General features: G+C 45.3%; 1 protein-coding gene across 1 annotated transcript in view; it reads right to left on the reverse strand.

Annotated features, from left to right (window-relative positions):
- QSOX1 (quiescin sulfhydryl oxidase 1) overlaps positions 1 to 15,811 on the reverse strand; it is an 83,696-nt gene extending 67,885 nt beyond the window's left edge. Inside the window, exon 1 of the mRNA XM_068239716.1 lies at positions 15,510 to 15,811. Within this exon, the coding sequence (XP_068095817.1) occupies positions 15,510 to 15,765 (256 nt within the window). The 5' untranslated portion in view covers positions 15,766 to 15,811. The remainder of the gene's footprint in view (positions 1 to 15,509) is intronic.
- Between the last annotated feature and the right edge of the window lie 5,860 nt (positions 15,812 to 21,671).

A 21,671-nucleotide genomic window follows, 5' to 3' on the forward strand; every position in this document is an offset into this window, starting at 1 on the left:
AACAAGCATGCAGCTAGTCTTGTCAGATCAGACTTATAAGTCTGAACCACTGAAACACCTGATCTGCTGCATGCTTGTTCAGGGGCTATGGCTAATAGTATTAGAGGCAGAGGATCAGCAGGGCTGCCAGGCAACTGGTATTGTCTAAAAAGAAATAAACATGACAGCCTCCATATACCTCTCTCTTCAGTTCCCCTTTAAAGCCAGGGCAACAATGGAATGGTTTAAAACAAAACATATCCATGTGTTAGAATGGCCCAGTCAAAGTCCAGATCTAAATCTAATCGAGAATCTGTGGCAAGATCTGAAAACTGCTGTTCACAAACGCTGTCCATCTAATCTGACTGAGCTGGGGCTGTTTGCAAAGAAGAATGGGCAAGGATTTCAGTCTCTAGATGTGCAATGCTGGTAGAGACATACCCTAAAAGACTGGCAGCTGTAATTGCAGCAAAAGGTGGTCCTACATAAGTATTGACTCAGGGGGCTGAATAATTACGCATACCCCACTTTGCAGTTATTTATTTGTAAAAAATGTTTGGAATCATGTATGATTTTCATTCCACTTCTCACGTGTACACCACTTTGTGTTGGTCTTTCATGTGGAATTCCAATAAAATTGATTCCTGTTTGTGGCAGTAATATGACGAAATGTGGAAAACTTCAAGGGGCCGAATACTTTTGCAAGCCACTGTACATGCTTGTTCAGGGTCTATGGCTAAAAGTATTGGGGGCAGAGGATCATCAGCAGGTCAGCCAGGCAATTTGCATTGTTTAAAAGGTAAATATGTCAGCCTCTATATCCCTCTCACTTCAGGTGCACTTTAAGCTTTCGGCTACATTGGGCGAAATAAAACCTTTTTCTGCTACTGTAGCAGTGTTCAGGTAGATTTATCTCAGAAAGAACGTTCCCGTGCCTCCCCATTAACAGGATGTAAATGATATTTGTTTGCAGTAATGTACTTGTTACAAGGTAAAGCTGGCGATGCATGGGTTAATTATGGCCCGATTGGCCAAGCTGGTCAGACCTATCTGATTGAAATTCGATGGGATAGTGATCAATTCCTACAGCACACGGCATACTCAACCTCAGCAGAAGTCTACTGAACATCAGTTGACCCATAAGTGTTGCTCTACTCGATGCAGTGCAGTATGGGTCATCGATCTCCAAACGCTCCTGCCCTGCCCCCACACACCGAGATATTCCATCATGTCCAATCAGACGTATGATCAATCAACTGCACACAACTGATCAAAAGTGAATGGATTGATTGATGTTGGAGCAATAGATTAAAGGCAGATTCAAAGTGATCAAATTGGTCACAGACTGATCAGAAAAATCAGTGTGTGTATGGGCAAGTTTAGGGTGCGTTCACACAAGGGCCCTTATCCAATATGCTTTTTCTGGTAGGAGATAATTTTCATCTTCTGTTAAAAATAACTTGTCGGCACTTTGCAATTGAAAAACTACCAAAAGTAGGCGAAAAGTACTGTATTTTTTCTCACATATGCTTTATTTGCCTCATGTAGAAGTGGGCAAGTGAATAGTGAATATACACTTTCACCAGTTACTAAATCACTGCCCAGAACAAGAATAAAACAAATGATGAATTCTGACATCAGTGGCTGAACGTCTGTATTTGGGGAGTGTGCAGTGAAGACTGTGAAATTTGCTTTGTCAACTCAACCAAATCAGAGGATCTTTTCCAGTCCAGGATTAGCTGTGAAATGCAACTTTAATTGTTTGATTTTAAAGATCAAATTTTTTCACAAGGAAAGCTTGTTCAGGTCAATTTCGTTTACCCGATTATAAGTTAGAATTAGCAGCATTTCCACATAACTTCACACATGAGTTCCATGTCTGTCCCATCCTTAACCTTTTGTCTTTCTGCACATGAACCTTTTACTCAGCTCCTTCTGTCTTCTTAGCAGCCTTTCAATCAACTCCTTCTCTGCAACATTTACCTTAGCTCCTTCTCTGCCTTCTCAGCAAGCTCTCACTCAACTCCTCTGTTTTCTCAGCAATCTTTCATTTAAAGGGAACCTAAACTGAGAAGGATATGGATTTTTCCTTTTAAAATAATACCAGGTGCCCGACTCTCCTGCTGATCCTGTGTTTCCAATGCTTTCAGCCACAGCCCCTGAACAAGCATGCAGATCATGCTTGTTTCAGGTGTGTGATTCAGCCACTATTTCAGCCAAAGACATCAGGTCTGCCAGGCAACTGGTATTGATTAAAAGGAAACATCCATACCCCTCTCAGTTTAGGTTCCCTTTAACTCCTTCTCTGCCTTCTCAACAAACTTTCACTCAAATCCTTCTCAGCCTTTTTAGCAACCTTCACCTCAACTCCTTCTCTATACTTTCAACAGCTTTTCACTCAACTTCTTCTCAGCAACCTTTACCTCAACTCCTTCTCAACATCCTGTCACTCAACTCCTACTCTGCCTTCTCAGCAACCTTACAGTTAACTCCTTCTCTGTCTTCTTGGTAACATTTCAATCAAATCCTTCTCTGTCTTCTCAGCAACCTTTACCTCAATTCCTCCTCTGTCTTCTTAACAACCTTTCACTCAATTCCTTCTCTGTCTGCACAGCAACCTTTATTCAACTCCCCTATCTTCTCAGCAACCTTTTACTCAATTCCTTCTCTGTCTTCACAGCAACCTCTTACTTATCTCCTTCTCTGTCTTCTCAGCAACCTTTCACTCAACCTCTTCTCTGTCTTCTCACCTACCTCTTACTTATCTCATTCTCTGTCTTCTCAGTAACCTTTCACTCAATTCCTTCTCTGTCTTCTCGGCAACCTTTCACTCAATTCATTCTTTGTCTTCTCAGCAACCTTTCACTCAACTCCTTCTCAGTCTTCACAGCAACTTTTCACTCAATTCCTTCTCTGTCTTCTCAGCAATCTTTTACTCAACTCATTCTCTGTCTTCTCATCAAACTTTCACTCAACTCATTCTCTGTCTTCTCAGCATCCTTTCACTCAACTCCTTCTCTATCTTCTCAGTAACTTTTCACTCAATTCCTCTGTCTTCTCAGAAACCTTTCACTCAACTCCTTCTCTATCTTCTCAGCTACCTTTACCTCATCTCCTTCTCCGTCTTTATAGCAACCTTTACCTGAACTCCTTCTCTGACTTTTCAACAATCTTTCACTCAACACCTTCCAGGATATGATAGATACATTTTCTGAATGAACACTTACAACATAAAATTAATGAGATGAGATTTTGTAAATTGCTCCCATTACTTCTCAAACTACATTTGCCGTAAAAGAATTTAAAGAATTGTATGTCTAATGCTCAGCTTGTAACAGCTTTGGAAATTTCCATTATATCCGATAAGCACTGTCTAAAAGCATCCTTTACCATAAATTCACAAAACCAACTAAAACTTGTAAGAAGCTGTATGGTACCCCTTATATACACAAGTACAAGGGCAAGTATTAATACAAAGAGCATCACACAGTACAAATACACACACACACTATAAATGTGTAACTATTTACTCACGCAGCTACTGTCACACAAAGGTTTTACTATGTGAAGATGAAGGGATGTTTCTTTAATCTTTATGAGAAGCAGATGTGCACTCATCATGCCACACAGCAGCTTAAAATACTCACTGTTGTGCCACAAGCACTCTCAGCACTCTGATTTCACTTGTAAAAGTCCTATTATATTTAATGGCATGATGGAAAGTACCTGTGGAGTACCCAAACAGCAATGAGCTGCATTTATGTCAGCGGTACAAAGCTGATTAGTGATATTATTCTTATTACGGGTTGCTGTGCATCATTGTTGGTTGCACTGTGCTATTAAATAAGGCTGTTGGCGTGGCAGGGATCCCCTAATTGCTAGTGCAGTTTTTATAAAAGTAAAAGAAAGATGTAAAAAGAGAATGAGTCATGCCATGAAACTGCATTTTAAAAAATACCTTTTTTTATGGAAGGGAGGGAGACAGAAGGGGTCAGGCCTGGTGTTATGTGATATCAAGATGGCATTATCATTGCAAAAATGAGAGGTAAGTATAACCATTTTCAGAGGTCAGGTTAGGGTTAGGGAGGATAGTGTTTTAGTTAGTGCTAAGGTTATGTTAAAATCCTTGTTCTCCATCCCAGATTTTTTATTGGTGATAAAGCTAATGAAGGACTACGCTCCAACTCACAGGTATAAGAAGTCGCTCTCTGTAGACAGGAAGGAATGGGGATACTCCCTTCCACCACGGGTGGACTAGACAATTGGTAGAGTAGTAACACAGAGGCGCCAAGTAGTAAAAGCGATTAAAAACCGTTTAGAAAGGGGGAAGTTGGTGGACTCACCTCCCTCATGTAAAGACAAACCGGACAGTGGGACGTTACTCACAGTATAAAGTAACTTTTATTAAAAGCTCCGAAGTTGCAATGCGTTTCACGGGTCACAATCCCGCCTTATCAGGCAAAAAGTTTGGAGGGTACAAAGTCGGGTGAAAAGCCTGGCTAAGCGCCTCTGTCCGCTTTGTCACCCTCACTAGAGCTCAGGAGATATAATTACAACAATGAATCGTAGCTGCAATGCTGGCCACAAAGCGTTACTTGCTGGCCACAAAGCTTTGCCAGTACAGGGAAAAGGATAGCAAGGTCAGCTGATCTGTGCTCACAGTGAGAGCCTGAGCCCACTGATTCAGTTGTATTTGCTTCTGTCTGCTTTTCAGCATCTGTAACATTGATGTGTGACTGAAAAGCAGACACAACTGCGTCAGTGGGCTCAGGCCCTGAGAGAGACTGGCTGCTGCCTCCTCACAGCTCCTCTCTAAGTCCTGTGTGAGTGATGATGGGAAAGCCACCGCAATGTCAGGGATTGCCTGCTCAGTCCCTATATAAATGAAATTAGCGGCAGCTGCTATCACTAACCTCATTCTGGGAGCCCGTGGCCATCAGCTGCTGCCACCCTCATGCCCTCCGTGTCCCGTGTCCTGCTCCACTTTCCCTTTGTCAATGTAAGCAGCAGTGGCAGCCGCGGACATGACTCATCTTTTCCATGGAGCCCGCGTGATCAACCTCTTGTTTCTCTCACTAGTGCTGGTGTGGTCTGTAATGACGCGACCAGAAAGTGTCGGCACTAGGGGGAAGGTGGGAGAGAGACAAGCTCCATGGATCAGGTGAGTGATGCCTGCGGCAGTTGCTGCTACTCACATTGACAGGGCAGACCAGGAGACCGGGGACACAGAGGACGACACCAAGGACATGAGAGGGCCAGTAGCTGATAGCCGCAGGATCCCAGGAGGAGGTGCGTGATGGTGGCTGCCCCTATTTACATTTATGCAGGAGAACAGGGGACACTGAGGGGAACATAAAAAGACTACCAAGGGGGACATAAGGATGCTACAAAGGGGGGAAATAAAGAGGCCACCAAGGGGGATATAAGAGGGACACCAAGGAGGTCTTAAAGGGACACTTAAGTCAAACAAAAAAAATTAGTTTTACTCACCTAGGGCTTCCAATAGCCCCCTGCAGCTGTCTGGTACCCTCGCCGTCTCCCTCCTATCCTCCTGGCCCCACCGGCAGCCACTTCCTGTTTCGGTGACAGGAGCTGACAGGCTGGGGACGCGAGTGATTCTTCGCGTTCCCAGACACATTAGCACCCTCTATGCTGCTATATGGTACATGATATATGCTATAGCAGCATAGATGGCGCTATTGTGGCCAGGAATGCGAAGAATCACTCGCGTCCCCAGCCTGTCAGCTCCTGTCACCGAAACAGGAAGTGGCTGCCGGCGGGGCCAGGAGGATCGGAGGGAGACGGCAAGGGTACCGGACAGCTGCAGGGGGCTATTGGAAGCCCCAGGTGAGTAAAACTCATTTTTTTTGTTTGACTTAAGTGTCCCTTTAAGCAGGCCACCTAGGGGAATATAAGGAAGCTACAATAGGGAAAATAAGGAGGCCACCAAGGGGGACATAAGGAGGCCACCAAGAGGGACATAAGGAGGACACCAAAGAGAACATAAGGAGGCCACCAAATGGGGGCATAAGGAGGCCACCAAGGGGGGACTTAAGGAGGACACCAAGAGGGATATAAGGAGGACACAAATGGGGACATAAGGAGGCCACCAAGGGGGACATAAGGAGGACACAAGGAGGCTAGAAAGGGGAAATAAGGAGGCCACCAAGAGGGACATAGGAAGGCCACCAAAGTGGACATAAGGAGGCCATTAAGGGGGACATTAGGAGGATGCAAAGGGGGACATCAGGAAGGGGGGGGGGACATCAGGAGGACACATAGGGGGACAACAGGGTGTGGTTTTAAAACCACAACTGTGAAAGTATGATGTAATGTTATATATAAAAAAGCCATATAACTGAAAATAAAAATGTGAGATTCTTTTCTTTGCTACTAATGCTCTATTCATTATGTGTACTACACATACAATTCACTATATACTGTAAGTATTTTTTCCACTTAAGATTTGTTTTAAGTGCCTCTTTGAAGCAGAACTTTAGGTTAGAAATAAGACAAAATATTTGGTAAGGTTACTGCTGGCAGCGCTTCTGCTGCCCACTGCTATGGCAATCTCTCTGTGCTTCTTCCTGCTACTTGCTCTCCCACACCTCTTCATTTCCTGCTTGTATCATCAGCACAATATACAGTGGTAAAATTACAGAGCACGGGGAACACACAGCAATTTTACCAGCAGATCCGTGCTGCGGCTGTAAACAATTCGGCCACTGCTCTGTTCTGCTGTGCAGCCTGAATTTATAAGCTGCTATAGTGATTCAGCTGCGTGCTGCATAAAACTGCAGCATGCCATCCAGATTTGTACCAAAGTGCAATCTGAGCAGCAATCCCATGTTAGGTATAGGCAACGTTTCCCCATCCCGCTTATTTGTGAGGAAACGCTGCAGATTTGTGCCAAATTCGGCACTAGTGGAAATAGGCCCTAAGAGTGTATACGTAGCTTTACACATCTGTGATATGACACATATCTGCGATCTTCTATCTACGCATAAGGTCTTATCACTCCTCCCTGTCCTGTCCTAGATCTTATGTGCTGATTGAAGATATGGGATTTAGATTACAAATATGTGAATAATAAGTTGACATTCAGGTTGGAAAGCACTAGAAGGTTAAGGAGGTTGCAGAGAGCAGGAGAGGTGGAAGAGGTTGTGAGACACAGTGTTGAAACCGCACAACAGCAGTGTTTGTTACATGTGCACAGAATGCTGGTAAAGAGGTAAGTACTTGTAAGTGGCAGGCAGCCCAGGGGATTGGGGGCATATGGTATGACAGAGAAAGATACCTGCAGAAGGCACAACAGCTGTGTCTGTAATTGTGTACAATTTGCAGGTGAAAGTGGAGTACATGCAAGCAATTGGTGGCTCAGCTGTCATCATCTTCCTCCATTTGGGGGAGGGGAATGGGAAAGGTATCAAAACAGTAATGTTTCATTGTTAGGTTATTAACTATGGAGAATATGGAGTAGATGTAGGTTCACACGGACGTTTACCCCCGCCTGCGGCTCTCGTCTTCAAAGCGCTGTACCCTCATTTGCATGACCGCTACGTTCTGATCCCAATTTTTTGTTGTTGTTTCAGCCGACCATGGAAACAACATGCTGCTTCTAATGCTGGGTACACACGATGAGATTTCCCGTTCGATTTGCGGATCGATTCGATTAAATCAAACATGTTTGATTGGATTTCGATCGTTTTTTCCATCGATTTTGCATACCTATCATGAAAAAAACGATCGAAATCCAATCGAACATGTTTGATTTAATCGAATCGATCCGCAAATCGAACGGGAAATCTCATCAGTGTGTACCCAGCATAAGGTTGCTTACTGCTGCATCTCCGTGTCCACCTATGGGGGTGAAAAACACCGGGGGCTATCGAAAGCTGGTGGAAGTTGTCAAATGCTTTTCTGCAGGCTTGCAGAAAAGCATCTGACCGACACACTGGCAGAAGCCCAAGTGTACCGGCCCTTAAAGCAAAATTTCACTAAAAAAAACGATGGCTCTGGGTCCTATAGACACACAGGCGCAGCATGGAGCTGCCTGCCTTTGGGAGCACTTAGACTCCCAAAGACTTCTGAAGCCTCCTGTGGCAGCACAGAGCATTCTTTAACCCACCTGGTAAGGGAATTGACGGCACTGCAATGAGGAGACCAGGAGAGGAACGGGAAGACTCTATAGGACCCAGAACATTCCCTCTCCATAGGTGAGCATGTTTTTTTTTTTCCAATTCCACTTCAGGTTTGCTTTAAAGAGACTCTGTAACAACAAAAACCTCCCCTGGGGGGTACTCACCTCGGGTGGGGGAAGCCTCCGGATCCTAATGAGGCTTCCCACGCCGTCCTCTGTCCCACGGGGGTCTCGCCGCAGCCCTCCGAACAGCCGGCGACTGTGCCAACTGTCAGTTCAATATTTACCTTTACTGGCTCCAGCGGGGGTGCTGTGGCGACTTTCGGCACGGAAATAGACGGAAATACCCGATCTCCGTCGGGTCCGCTCTACTGCGCAGGCGCCGGAAACTTGCGCCTGCGCAGTAGAGCAGACCCGACGGCGATCGGGTATTTCCGCCTACTTCGGCGCCGATAGGCATCAGAGCGCCTGCGCAGGAGCCAGGAAGGTAAATATTGCGTCACGGCTGTATGGAGGGCTACAGCGAGACCCCCGAGGGACGCAGGACGGCGTGGGAAGCCTCATTAGGATCCTGAGGCTTCCCCCACCCGAGGTGAGTACCCCCCAGGGGCCGTTTTGTGGTTACAGTTCCTCTTTAAGATGCAAATTTTAATTTAGGGTAATTGTTATACAATAGAATCCCTTTAAAATAAACTCCAAGGGACAAGAAAAAGCAGTTTACTATATCAAAAATGATCATACATTGGGCTTGATTCACTAAGACAAATAACATATCTTATCAGAGTTAACGTGCCTTATCAGAGTTAACACGCCTTATCAGAGTAGCATAGCGAGCGCTACAAACTTATGCCCAATAGGTTGCCTGTCACTTGACAGGCAGCCTATTGGGCTAATCAAAGTGCGGGGATAATGTCCTTTAAAGTGATTGGACCCGCAGAGGCTCAGGGCAGGACGAGTGGAGCTCTCGTCATTGGCAATTAGCAGGCATACATTTGTAGCGCTCGCTATGTTACTCTGATAAGGCATGTTGACTCGGATAAGGCATGTTAACTTGGATAAGGCGTGTTAACTATGATAAGGCATGCGATTTGTCTTAGTGAATCAAGCCCATTGTATATTAATACAGACACATATTCTGATACCCGAGGACTGAGATTACTATATCCAGAGGTTTACTATATCAGAGTTTTTTATAGCGAGATTCTGTTGTATATAAAGGCAGTTGTAATATGCATGGTGTGGACGCAGTACTGCGTGCGCATATTGCAACTGCCTGTGTGATGATGGGGGAGCATGTGTGTGCGCACACGTGGGGAGGGCACAGCGGGCATGGAATAATCTTTAAATATTCGGGGGATTACTGATTATAAAGAGTAAGGGGTTGGTACATATTAGTACACACAGTTATTGCACATCCAAGATGACCGTTTTCTGACATGATCTTTTAATGTAATGAATTATGATCTTTCAATAATGACTGCTGTACAAACATGCAGATGCGGCTTGGTTCTCTGTATGTTCTGTCCTATAGAAAGAGTAGGGAGAAGGATGAGCATGAGGTGTCCCAGTGTGAGCTTCAGCAGAAACTGCAACAGTAGTCGGCTGAGTATCTTTCATTGTTCATCACTGGTTTTCCAGATCCCCTGACCCTGGGACATGGCCTTGTGGCTGCTCCATAATAGGCCACAAAGATGCAGCCTATACTCAGAAGGGCCGTACCATTTGCCCTGCTCACCCATGTCGGGACCCACTACAAGTATGGACCATCTTGTCTATGTGGGCGAAAGGAGATGTACCACCTTCGTCCCATACTGCAGTAGGGACAGCAGCAACAGCAGCCTCCAGCACAGCATGCCAGCAGTCTGTGGGGGTCTATGATTTGGCTAGGACACTAATAAAGGACACTAACCAGCCAGCAATCACCAAAGGGATTCACCTTTTCTCCCTCCCTTTCTCTCTTCTCTTGCTCTGCCCTTCCCCGAGGACAGACTGCAGGGCATCTGATTTATTTATCACTGCAGAGCATTTGAGTGCCATAGACTGCAGCAGATTGCCTCCTTTATATGTATCTTTTGTATCTACTGTATGCTTATCCTCTGTATTTACTGTATGCTTATGCATCATACTATTTGTAACTGTGTATGCCTGTGCACCATACTGTTGTTACCATACCACTGTATGTTACTGTTCCTTCACCGACCCGGTAGTGCCAAAGCCAACTCTGGGTACAGCCCCCGTTGTACATGGCAAAATAAACCAGATTCTGATTCTGATCTTGATGGACAGCAGAAGAGGAGGCCGTCACCAGAAACAATGATAACCAATCATTTATGGTCATAAAAACGTACTGTGGTCTGCTGCAAAGGAGCAGCCAGGAAATCAGTGGATGAGTTAGAAGATCAAAGAGGTCAATGTTAATCATTGTTCCATTCCACTATTCTCTTATTTACAAATATGGCAGAAGATCCGTGTGTCCTCAGTAGTCACACACATTGGGTTACTTGGGATCATCCTAGGAAACTGCCTACAGGGGAAGAACAGCTCCACCTTATGCTGGGAATACAAGATGAGTCTCTTTGGCAGATAGATGGCTCTATAGATAATTTCCAACAGGTCCGATCAGATTTTGATTGTTTTTCTGATCGATTTTCTCATAGAAGTGATTGAAAAGTGCTCAGAAAAATGATAGGAAAATAAATAGGAAAATCGATCGTTCAGTAAACTAATTGCGTTTTCCCAGCATAATATGTTCAAACTTGTCCTAAGATCTCACTGCACCTGCAGGGAGCAACGATCAGCAAATCAAACACATCCCATGAAATGGTTCTGTTTTAGTGATTGCTCAGTTGCAATCAGGGGCGTAACTAGACATCACTGGGCCCCCCTGCAAAACTTTGGAAGGACCCCCCACCCCCCTCGCTTTCTGCACAGGAAAACTGAGGACCAATGTGTTTTCCCCATGCAGATAAAAACACTTAGACTTAAAGGAAACGTCAGGCAATCTATGCTACCCCCAGATCTACTTACCCGGGGCTTCCTCCAGCCGACAAGTCCCTTGTTGCAGCTCTGCTCCCAGTACATAAATACACACACAGCATTATTATTTTACTACATAAAAGCACATGCTATATGGTGGAACAACAATGATATATGCTGAACATAAGATACAGTATTCAGGATGATGCCATTTATTGGCTAACTTAAAAGAATAAAAGTAAGCTTTTGGCTTCTCAGCCTTCCTCAGACTCAAATACTGTATGCTTGCATCCTGATTCAAAACGTCTTGCGTTTACTGATGACTGACATAGTACTATACTCTGCTGCGACTATTATTCAGAATAAGCATATCAGGGAAGTCAAAACATGTTCCAAGCAAGCGATTTAGAAAATCCCAGCATGACATACCAGATTCTAGCATAATCAGGAAATCAGCAATGGTTATCTACACATTTCACTTACGGTATATAGATTTATTTTCAAGGGCCCCTTGTGATAAGTAAGAAGTGCATGAATTAAAAAAAATGGATAATGCAAAAAGCATGTCAGCACACAGAAAAAAATACATAGATATAAAGTGACCATACCCATACATATTGCAATCCAACTCTTCAATAAAGCATATGGCTAACAGGGTACACAGAGCAGGTGTAGTTGCATTGTTCTATGGGACATACACACACTATTGACTTTTATGCTCACACCATTTTTCTTATCAATACAGCAATTTTCCATAGTCACATAATTTTTTTCAATTTAAGGTGCCAGATCCAACCATTCCTGTTGAATTAAATATTGATCATATATCAACAATCAAATATTGATTGTTGGTAAGCCATAAGGAAATAGAAAAAAAAAGTGAGCCCAATAATGCAAAACCCTACAGAATTCTATTACCCTGACAGTGTATGGCACAGGAAAGCCTGGAAGATGCCACACCACCGTCCTACCAAAATAGGCTACCCTTTTGGGAAGTTAGTGTAAAACAGCAGTTAGAGAAGGTTAGGCTTACGCAACAGGAAAGCAGGGTATAGCATAAGCTGGAGAAGGTTAGTTAGGCACCAGGAGGAAGGGTCAGAGTAAAGGTGCGTACACACATGCGACTATAGTCGTTTGAAACGATCGTTCCCCGATCGTTTCAAACGACGATCGTTTAACCACTTGCCGACCGCACGCTTATACTGTGCGTCGGCAAAGTGGCAGCTGCAGGACCAGCGACACCGGCTGCAGGCTAATTAATCAGGAAGCAGCCGCTTCCTGTCAATTCACGGCGGGGGGCTCCGTGAATAGCCTGCGGGCCGCCGATCGCGGCTCGCAGGCTAAATGTAAACACAAGCGGAAATAATCCGCTTTGTTTACATTGTACGGCGCTGCTGCGCAGCAGCGCCGTAAGGCAGATCGGCGATCCCCGGCCAATCAGCGGCCGGGGATCGCCGCCATGTGACAGCCTGTCACTGGCTGCACAGGACGGATAGCGTCCTGTGCAGTCCGGATCACCAGGGGGGCCAGGTAGGAGAGGGAGGGGGGGGGGGGATTTCGCCGCGGAGGGGGGCTTTGAGGTGCCCCCCCCGCAACACCCGGCAGGCAGGAGCGATCAGACCCCCCCAGCACATCATCCCCCTAGTGGGGAAAAAAGGGGGGCGATCTGGTCGCTCTGCCTGCACCCTGATCTGTGCTGGGGGCTGCAGAGCCCACCCAGCACAGATCAGCTAAAACAGCGCTGGTCCTTAAGGGGGGGTAAAGGGTGGGTCCTCAAGTGGTTAAAAAAAAAGCAGCCAACGACTATTAAGTCTAACGACGGACGAGCTAGATCGTTAAAAACGAATGATCTAGCTTGGCGGATTTTTTCCAACGACGATCGTTTGCAAAAGTAGTACATCGTTGGAAACGGCCGTTTGTACTAGGCTTGACATGCACATTTCACTATTTCTCCATGGAACTTTTCATTTTTATGCGCAGGTGCAATAGTTGCTTTTACGTGATGTAACGTTCGTTCTAACGATCAGATCGTTACACACCTTTTAAAACTAACTTTACTTAGGTCGTTCTTTCATCAATTAAAAGTTTGTTCGTCGTTGACAACGAACGATCGTTGTCGCATGTGTGTACGTAGCTTGAGGCTCAATACACACGTGCAACTTAAAGCGGACCCAAACCAAACATTTTTTTAATTAAAAATATTTAGTTGCACTATTCTGACACATACAAAGATAAATAAACACTCCTTCAAACCTATGATTATTTCAGTGCATGCTTTTCACCCTCCTCTTTTCATAGCTAGGGTTATACTGGGGGCAGCCATTAGCAATTCCTCCTTTGCTGGACACCATCTACTCCACCAGTTTGCCGGAAAAATCCCGGCAATTTGAAAGGAAGGGAGGGGTTCCTCCAATAAATGTAAAATATTTTATATTTGTCATCATGCAGCTGAAAAAAAGGCTGCTATTTATTATTATAATTTAGAAAATAGATTTTATTTCTGAAATCTTGTATTTTTAGTTTGAGTCCACTTTAATGCACAACCAGCCGCACAACTTGTTGTTTACACAAGTACATACACACGCGCTGATCAACTAAACAACCAACTAAATTAAATATATAAATACTGTGTGCGCACCAACAAGTCTGCATTCAAAAACTATAAGTTGTTTAATCTACCTGCACACACGTGGCCAACCAGCACTATAATTGGGTAGGTTTATCCACCGGTTGGATTGGGCAAACCACCTGTTATCAGTTGGATGTCTTGTCTTTTTCCAGCATACACACACCCAACTATCTTTCAACAGACCAAGTTTAGATTATAGTTGGGTGGAATAGTTGCACGTGTGTGCCTTAAAGCATCAGCTGGAGAAGGTTAGTTTTAGGCACCCGGTAGGAAAGGTTACCACTGGCTGGAGAAGATTAGGTTTAGGCACCAAGTAATAAGAGCCAGAGTTAGGCACCAGTTGGAAAAGGTTAGGTGTAGGACCTGGATAGGAAGGGTCAGAGTAATGCATCAGCTGGAAAAGGTTAAGCACCAGAAGGAATCAGCTGGAGAAGGTTAGGCATAAAAAAGAAAGGTAGGAGTAAGTAAGGAATCAGCTGGATAAGGTTAGAAACCAGGAGGAAGGGTCAGACTAAGGCATCAGCTGAGGTTAGACACCAGGAGGAAGGGTTGGAGTGCGGGCCGGTTCACACGGACGCTTGGCCGGAACTTGTCATCAAACGCTCTCATTCAAGTGAATGGAAGTGTTTGCATCGGGTGGCGTGGATCGATTACTGGATTTTGCACAAATGCGGCATTCCGATCCTGATTTTCCCCATCGTTCCATCCAGGGTCAATTACCGCTGTGTTTTCGTGCCCCCCCCCCCCTGCAGGAACTAAAAACGCAGATCGTGGTGGGAAGCTGTCAAAGGTCCGTGCAAGCCGCTGAACGAGACGCCGGCAAAAGGGACGCCGCTAGAAGCCCATGTGAACTAGCCCTAAGGCATCAGCTGAAGAATGTTAGGCACCAGGAGGAATGGTCATAGTGAGGCATCAGCTGGAGAAGGTTTAGGCACCAAGAGGAAGGGTCAGAGTAAGGCATCAGCTGAAGAAGGTTAGGCACTAAGTAGGAAGGGTCAGAGTAATGCATCAGCTGGAGAAGGTTTAGACATCAGGTGGAAGGGTCAGAGTAAAGCATCAGCTGAAGAAGGTTAGGCACCAGGAGGAAGGATCAGAGTAAAGCATCAGCTGTAGAAGGTTAGGCACCAGGAGGAAGAGTCAGAGTAATGCATCAGCTGAAGAAGGTTAGGCACCAGGAGGAAGGGTCAGAGTAATGAATCAGCTGAAGAAGGTTAGGCACCTGGAGGAAGGGTCAGAGTAAGGCATCAGCTGTAGAAGGTTAGGCACAAGGAGGAAGGGTCAGAGTAATGCATCAGCTGTAGAAGGTTAGGCACCAAGAGGAAGAGTCAGAGTGATGCATCAGCTGAAGAAGGTTAGGCACCAGGAGGAAGGGTCAGAGTAATGAATCAGCTGAAGTAGGTTAGGCACCAGGAGGAAGGGTCAGAGTAAGGCATCAGCTGTAGAAGGTTAGGCACAAAGAGTAAGAGTAATTAGGCATCAGCTTAAGAAGGTTCGGCTCCAGGAGGAGGAAGGGTCAGAGGCATCAGCTGGAGAAGGTTAGGTGTAGGCACCAGGTAGGAAGGGTCAGGGTTAAACACAAGGGAGGGCAGTTGGTACTCTGTACTGGTTAAGATTGCATAATAAGACCTTGGCTAAAGAAACTTAAATGAGAAGGTAACTCAAAGTCATCAAAGCAGGCTACCTGTCAGATAGTAGAGCCACGCAAAAGTATGTTAAAACAGAGAGAACACCCAGTCCTCCCTCTGCCATGCTGCAATGCAAACACGCTGAAGTTGCATATCTCACCCTTTACATCCTTGGCCAGCCGAAGCCAGGTGGGTTTGAAGTGTTGGCAGTGGCCGCACCAGCTTGCAAAGAACTGGGCGAACCATGCGCTGGAGGAGTTCAGCATAAGGTTGTGTGCGCCGTCAGCGAGGGATACCACCGAGTCATTCTTTCCATACAAGTGAGCCTGGCCCGGGGGTACAGCGAGCAGAGATACCAGCAGCAGCCCGGGAATACACAGCCAGCTCGGCATCCTCGCAGCACTGCGTCCCAGCATCTGGGAGAGGAGGCGCACTGACCCTGCCCACAGGGAAGAGACACTGACATCTGGGACAGGAGACACACTGACCCTGCCCACATGGCCAGACAGGCTGAGCGACTCCCAGCTGACCCTGCCCACTGCTAATCATCATCATCATTCCTTTTACTGGAAGCATCACTGGCTGCTGTCACTTCTAGCCTGGGCTTCTCACACACTGACAGTTTTCAGGTTTGCTATACAGAAAATATAAGGAGAGAGGGAGCCAACTAGAATGACGACAGATTAACATTAACATAAATTATTATTATTTAATAGGAGAAAATTAACTGGCTATTAGAACATGAAATTCAGAGAGGCGACTAAGTGGCTGCAAAAGAGGGTACAAAGGGTATAGGTAGCCAAATGTTCCCTCCTCATCAAGTATAGGTAGCAAGGTGGCTGTTCCCCTTTCCCCCATAGGTAGCCAGGTGCTGCTCCCCCTTCCAGTATAGGTAGCAAGGTGGCTGTTCTCCCCCTCCAGTATAGGTAGCAAGGTGGCTGTTCTTCCCCTCCAGTATAGGTAGCCAGGTGCTGTTCCCCCCTCCAGTATAGGTAGCAAGGTAACTGTACTGATTGCAGAGTGCAGGCGGACCTTAGTGGGGTTTGGGATAGCAACAGAGGCTGGGCTGTATAGGCAGATCCAGCCTCTGTATGCAGATAACATTCTTTAAACACACCTCGGGTTCTCTTTAAAGAGAACCAGAGAGGATCAAGAAAATCTTTTATACATATCTGGGGCTTCCTCCAGCCCCATAAGCCTGGATCGCTCCCACGCCGCCATCCTCCGCTGCCTGGATCCGCCGATACCGGGTCCCATCATTACCGCCAGTCGGCCGGCGAACGCGGCCAATTCTCCGCATCACAGAGGGCTCCCTCCATACAGTTACGCGTGTGGCTGCCTACTTCACAGCCGCATGCGTACGGGTATTGAGGGAGCACCTGTGATGCGGACAATTGGCCGCGTCCGCCGAAAGTGACGGGCCCGGTACCGGCAGATCCAGGAAGCGGAGGATGGCGGCGTTGGAGCGATCCAGGCTTATGGGGCTGGAAGAAGCCCCAGGTATGTATAAAATCTTTTTCTATTTTAACAATGCATTCCTCTCTGGTTCCCTTTAAAATCGATTTTCTCAAAAACTATAAGGTCTTTTTGAAAAACATTTCCCCTTGTTCCCACTGTTCTACTTAAACCCCTTGGCGTTCTGATTCTTTCCGGATTTTAGGGTCTAAAAGCGGTGCAATTTTTTGTAAAGTATGCAGTAGGGCTTCTTATGTGACTCCAGGGGATGTTCTGGGAGGGGGGAGGTCATGTGCAATGTTGTGTGTTTATGAGAGACATCTGTGTCTGTGTATAATCTGTGTGTGTGGCTGTGTGTGTGTGTGTGTGTGTGTGTGTGTGTGTGTGTGTGTGCGTGCGTGCGTGCGTGCGTGCGTGCGTGTGTGTGTGTGATCTGCATGTCTGTGTGTGTGATCTGCATGTCTGTGTGTGTGATCTGCATGTGTGGGATCTGCATGTCTCTGTGTGTGTGTGTAATCTGCATGTGTGGGATCTGCATGTCTCTGTGTGTGTGTGTGTGTAATCTGCATGTGTGGGATCTGCATGTCTGTGTGTGTGTAATCTGCATGTCTGTGCGAGTATATGATTTTCATGTGTGTGTGTGTGTGTGTGTGTGATCTGCATGTCTGTGTGATGTGTGTGTGTGTGTGTGTGTGTGTGTGTGTGTGTGATCTGCATGTCTGTGTGTGTAATCTGCATGTGTGTGATCTGCATGTGCATGTGTAATCTGCATTTGTGTGATCTGCATGTCTCTGTGTGTGATCTGCGTGTGTGTGTGTGTGTATGATCTGCATGTCTCTGTGTGTGATCTGCGTGTGTGTGTGTGTGATCTGCATGTCTCTGTGTGTGATCTGTGTGTGTGTGTGTGTGTGTGTGTGATCTGCATGTCTCTGTGTGTAATCTGCATGTGTGGGATCTGCATGTCTGTGTGTGTGTGATCTGCATGCCTGTGTGTGTGATCTGCATGTGTGGGATCTGCATATCTCTGTGTGTAATCTGCATGTGTGGGATCTGCATGTCTGTGTGTGTGTAATCTGCATGTGTGGGATCTGCATGTCTGTGTGTGTGTAATCTGCATGTGTGGGATCTGCATGTCTGTGTGTGTGTAATCTGCATGTGTGGGATCTGCAGGTCTGTGTGTGTGTAATCTGCATGTGTGGGATCTGCATGTCTGTGTGTGTGTGTGTGTGTGTGTGTGATCTGCATGTCTGTGTGATCTGCATGTGTGTGTGTGTGTGTGTGTGTAATCTGCATGTGTGTGATCTGCATGTCTGTGTGTGTAATCTGCATGTGTGTGAACTGCATGTGCATGTGTAATCTGTGTGTGTGTGATCTGCATGTGCATGTGTAATCTGTGTGTGTAATCTGCATGTCTCTGTGTGTGATCTGTGTGTGTGTGTGTGTGTGTGTGTGTGTGTGTGTGTGTGTGTGTGTGTGTGTGTGTGTGTGTGTGTGTGTGTGTGTGTGTGTGTGTGTGTGTGTGTGTGTGTGTGTGTGTGTGTGTGTGTGTGTGTGTGTGTGTGTGTGTGTGTGTGATATCTGAACATTGTTTATATATTAATTGAATTTGATAGTATCTGAAATGTGTGTGTGTGTGTGTGTGTGTGTGTGATCTGCATGTCTGTGTGTGTGATCTGCATGTGTGTGATCTGCATGTGCATGTGTAATCTGCATTTGTGTGATCTGCATGTCTCTGTGTGTGATCTGCGTGTGTGTGTGTATGATCTGCATGTCTCTGTGTGTGATCTGCGTGTGTGTGTGTGTGATCTGCATGTCTCTGTGTGTGATCTGTGTGTGTGTGTGTGTGTGTGTGTGTGTGTGTGTGTGTGTGTGTGTGTGTGTGTGTGTGTGTGTGTGTGTGTGTGTGTGTGTGTGTGTGTGTGTGTGTGTGTAATCTGCATGTGTGGGATCTGCATGTCTGTGTGTGTGTAATCTGCATGTGTGTGATCTGCATGTGCATGTGTAATCTGCATTTGTGTGAGCTGCATGTCTGTGTGTGTGATCTGCATGTGTGTGATCTGCATATCTCTGTGTGTAATCTGCATGTGTGGGATCTGCATGTCTGTGTGTGTGTGTAATCTGCATGTGTGGGATCTGCATGTCTGTGTGTGTGTAATCTGCATGTGTGGGATCTGCATGTCTGTGTGTGTGTGATCTGCATGTCTGTGTGATCTGCATGTGTGTGTGTGTAATCTGCATGTGTATGATCTGCATGTCTGTGTGTATGATCTGCATGTCTGTGTGTGTAATCTGCATGTGTGTGATCTGCATGTGCATGTGTAATCTGTGTGTGTGTAATCTGCATGTCTCTGTGTGTGATCTGCGTGTGTGTGTGTGTGTGTGTGTGTGTGTGTGATATCTGAACATTGTTTATATATTAATTGAATTTGATAATATCTGAAATGCCTTACATGATCTTATCTCATAACAAAAAAGGGTGCGGCCTGTGCTGAGGGGGTGTTTAGGGCGCCAGAACTTCTGTGCCTATAGGTTCCTCCGCTCTAAATCCAGCCCTGTGTATCCGAGCAACAGTACATATTAACTGCCTGAGTGCTGGGCGTCCCTTCTCCTCTGCCTCTCATCGGCCGCCCTGGGCCAGGGCCTGTGTGGCCTTTGCACAAATCCAGTTCTGCTGGTGACCACTTGTTGAATAAATCTTTAAACTGAATTTTTGACTCCAGTGGGCTTATTCCCTAATAAGAAAATATACAGGTCAAAGGGAAATAGGCATGATGTAACAGCATATTTTATTCCATATAATGCATCATTAGTTTTACGCTAGACCACCATATGTGCCAGTCTGACCCTACACTGTTACAACCACTACAACAATTTGAAAACCTGGTTGGGTTGAATTTGTGAATTTTCTCTGGAGTAACATACTGTATGCATGATGCTCCCAATAGCTCTTTCAGAGGGACAGTCCCTCTTTGGGAACCCAATCCCGCTGTCCCTCTTTCTTCCTCATTTGTCCCTCTTTCAAGACTCATGTACTGATCAATGTAAATATATGCATTTTTTGTACTGAAAAATGTGTTTCATTTACTCTAAACTCCTTTAAATTGATATATTTCTTGTTTTAAAGAGTAACTGTCGGGCATAAAATCAATTCTTTATTTTTATCTGGTAAACAAGTAATAAGGATGCTAATCAGGCAATCCAAAAGTTAAAATCACTATTAATTTTCTTGTTGATAAATTATCATTCCCCAGTTTACATGACTCTTATTTGGTACACAAAAGAGAAGTTGCAGGGCATGCTGGGTTGTCTTGTTTGCTTCTCTACTTCCCCTCAGACTTAACTAATGCATCCTGATTGGCTGAAGGCTGAAGCCTCTTTCCCTCCTGTTTTCCCCTCCCACACCTCTGTTCCTCTGTGATTGGCCAACATTTCTCGGGCTGAAACAATGCACTTTCTATAGTGAAGAGTGGCAAATCAGGCAGAGGAGACTAAGGGCGGATATTACATCACGACTGGCTTCAAAATAGCCACAGTAAATATGGAAACTGTCTAGAATAGGATTCTCTACTTTTCCTTTATAAAATTCACAGGAATCATAACGTGGACAGTGCAATACATATGTTATGTAAGTAGAGCAAGTATTTATCTACTTATATATTTGTTGTTTTTTTCCTGAGATAGTATGGCTGACAGCTCCTCTTTAAATGTTATTATGAAGGAAAGTGAACCAGGACAGAAAGGATCAGTGTGGTTTGAATTTTAAGATGACACATTTTGAAGCCTTCATGGTATGCATGACTAGTAGCGTGCCGGAGGCATGATTAGGGGTGTGGCAGGGTCGTGATTAGGGGTGTGGTAGGGGGATGGCTTAAGTGTTCCTCTTTATTATCTCAAAAAGTTGGGAGGTAGGACGATGTAATAATTTGACAGAGGATTCTCGAGTAGAGTAGTACATTTTCCATTAGGAATGCATAGCAAGGTGTGTATTTCCATGTAACTATTGGAACCCCCAGCGTCAAAGCCTTGCCACAAACCCGAATGTGCAATGCAAAACATGCATATAAATTCACATTACCAGAGTAGATGTAATATAGCTATTCCAGGGAGTTTGGCCATGTTCCATGTTACTTGCTCAGGGATAGATTACATTACCACACACCAGCCTTACCTGACAGAGAGAGCAGAGGGTGGGAACCAGTCCAACCCTGAGGAAATTGTAGGATCTTTTACCCGCCCTGCACTGTGCCAGTGCCAAATCTATACACCCTGAATATAATTACAGGAGAAGTGATTACCACATAACTACTGGAAGGAGAAAGAGAAGAAACTCCACAACCATAACTGTGTCATTTTGTGCCAGACGTAATAATTGAGGAATTCTTTGAAAGACAAAGACATCTGTGCTTTATACGTATTATTAGTAGTAGTTGTAGTAGCATCAGTATTTAAAGTAGTACTAGTAAACTAAATAACGTTAATAATTAAGAAGCAGAAATAACAAAGGAGCCAGGTGGGGCATTACTACAAATAATGAAATGACCTCAGTATGCACATGCCTACGGGGGAATGGAGAAAGGAGAAGAGGCACCAGCAGTGGGATACAGAAGGTTGGAGTGCGCTAAGGAAGGACAAAGGACTGAGCATGGTGGGTTAGATATTATGGTGGGTGAGAGATATTACACTGCACTATGCATTGCCAGGATGGCAGCAAAGGTTGTTCAATGTGGGGGGAGGGGCAGGGCACCACAAACGCCATCTACAGCTCAAACATATCATCAATAGATATATAGAAGTAGGGCCAGATTTCTGGCAAGGCCACATAGGTAGAAGGCAGAATAAAAACATAACAGTTTCGCTTTTTACACCT

This window comes from Hyperolius riggenbachi, chromosome 6 (genome assembly GCF_040937935.1).
Source record: "Hyperolius riggenbachi isolate aHypRig1 chromosome 6, aHypRig1.pri, whole genome shotgun sequence".
NCBI classification, from domain to species: Eukaryota; Metazoa; Chordata; class Amphibia; order Anura; family Hyperoliidae; genus Hyperolius; species Hyperolius riggenbachi.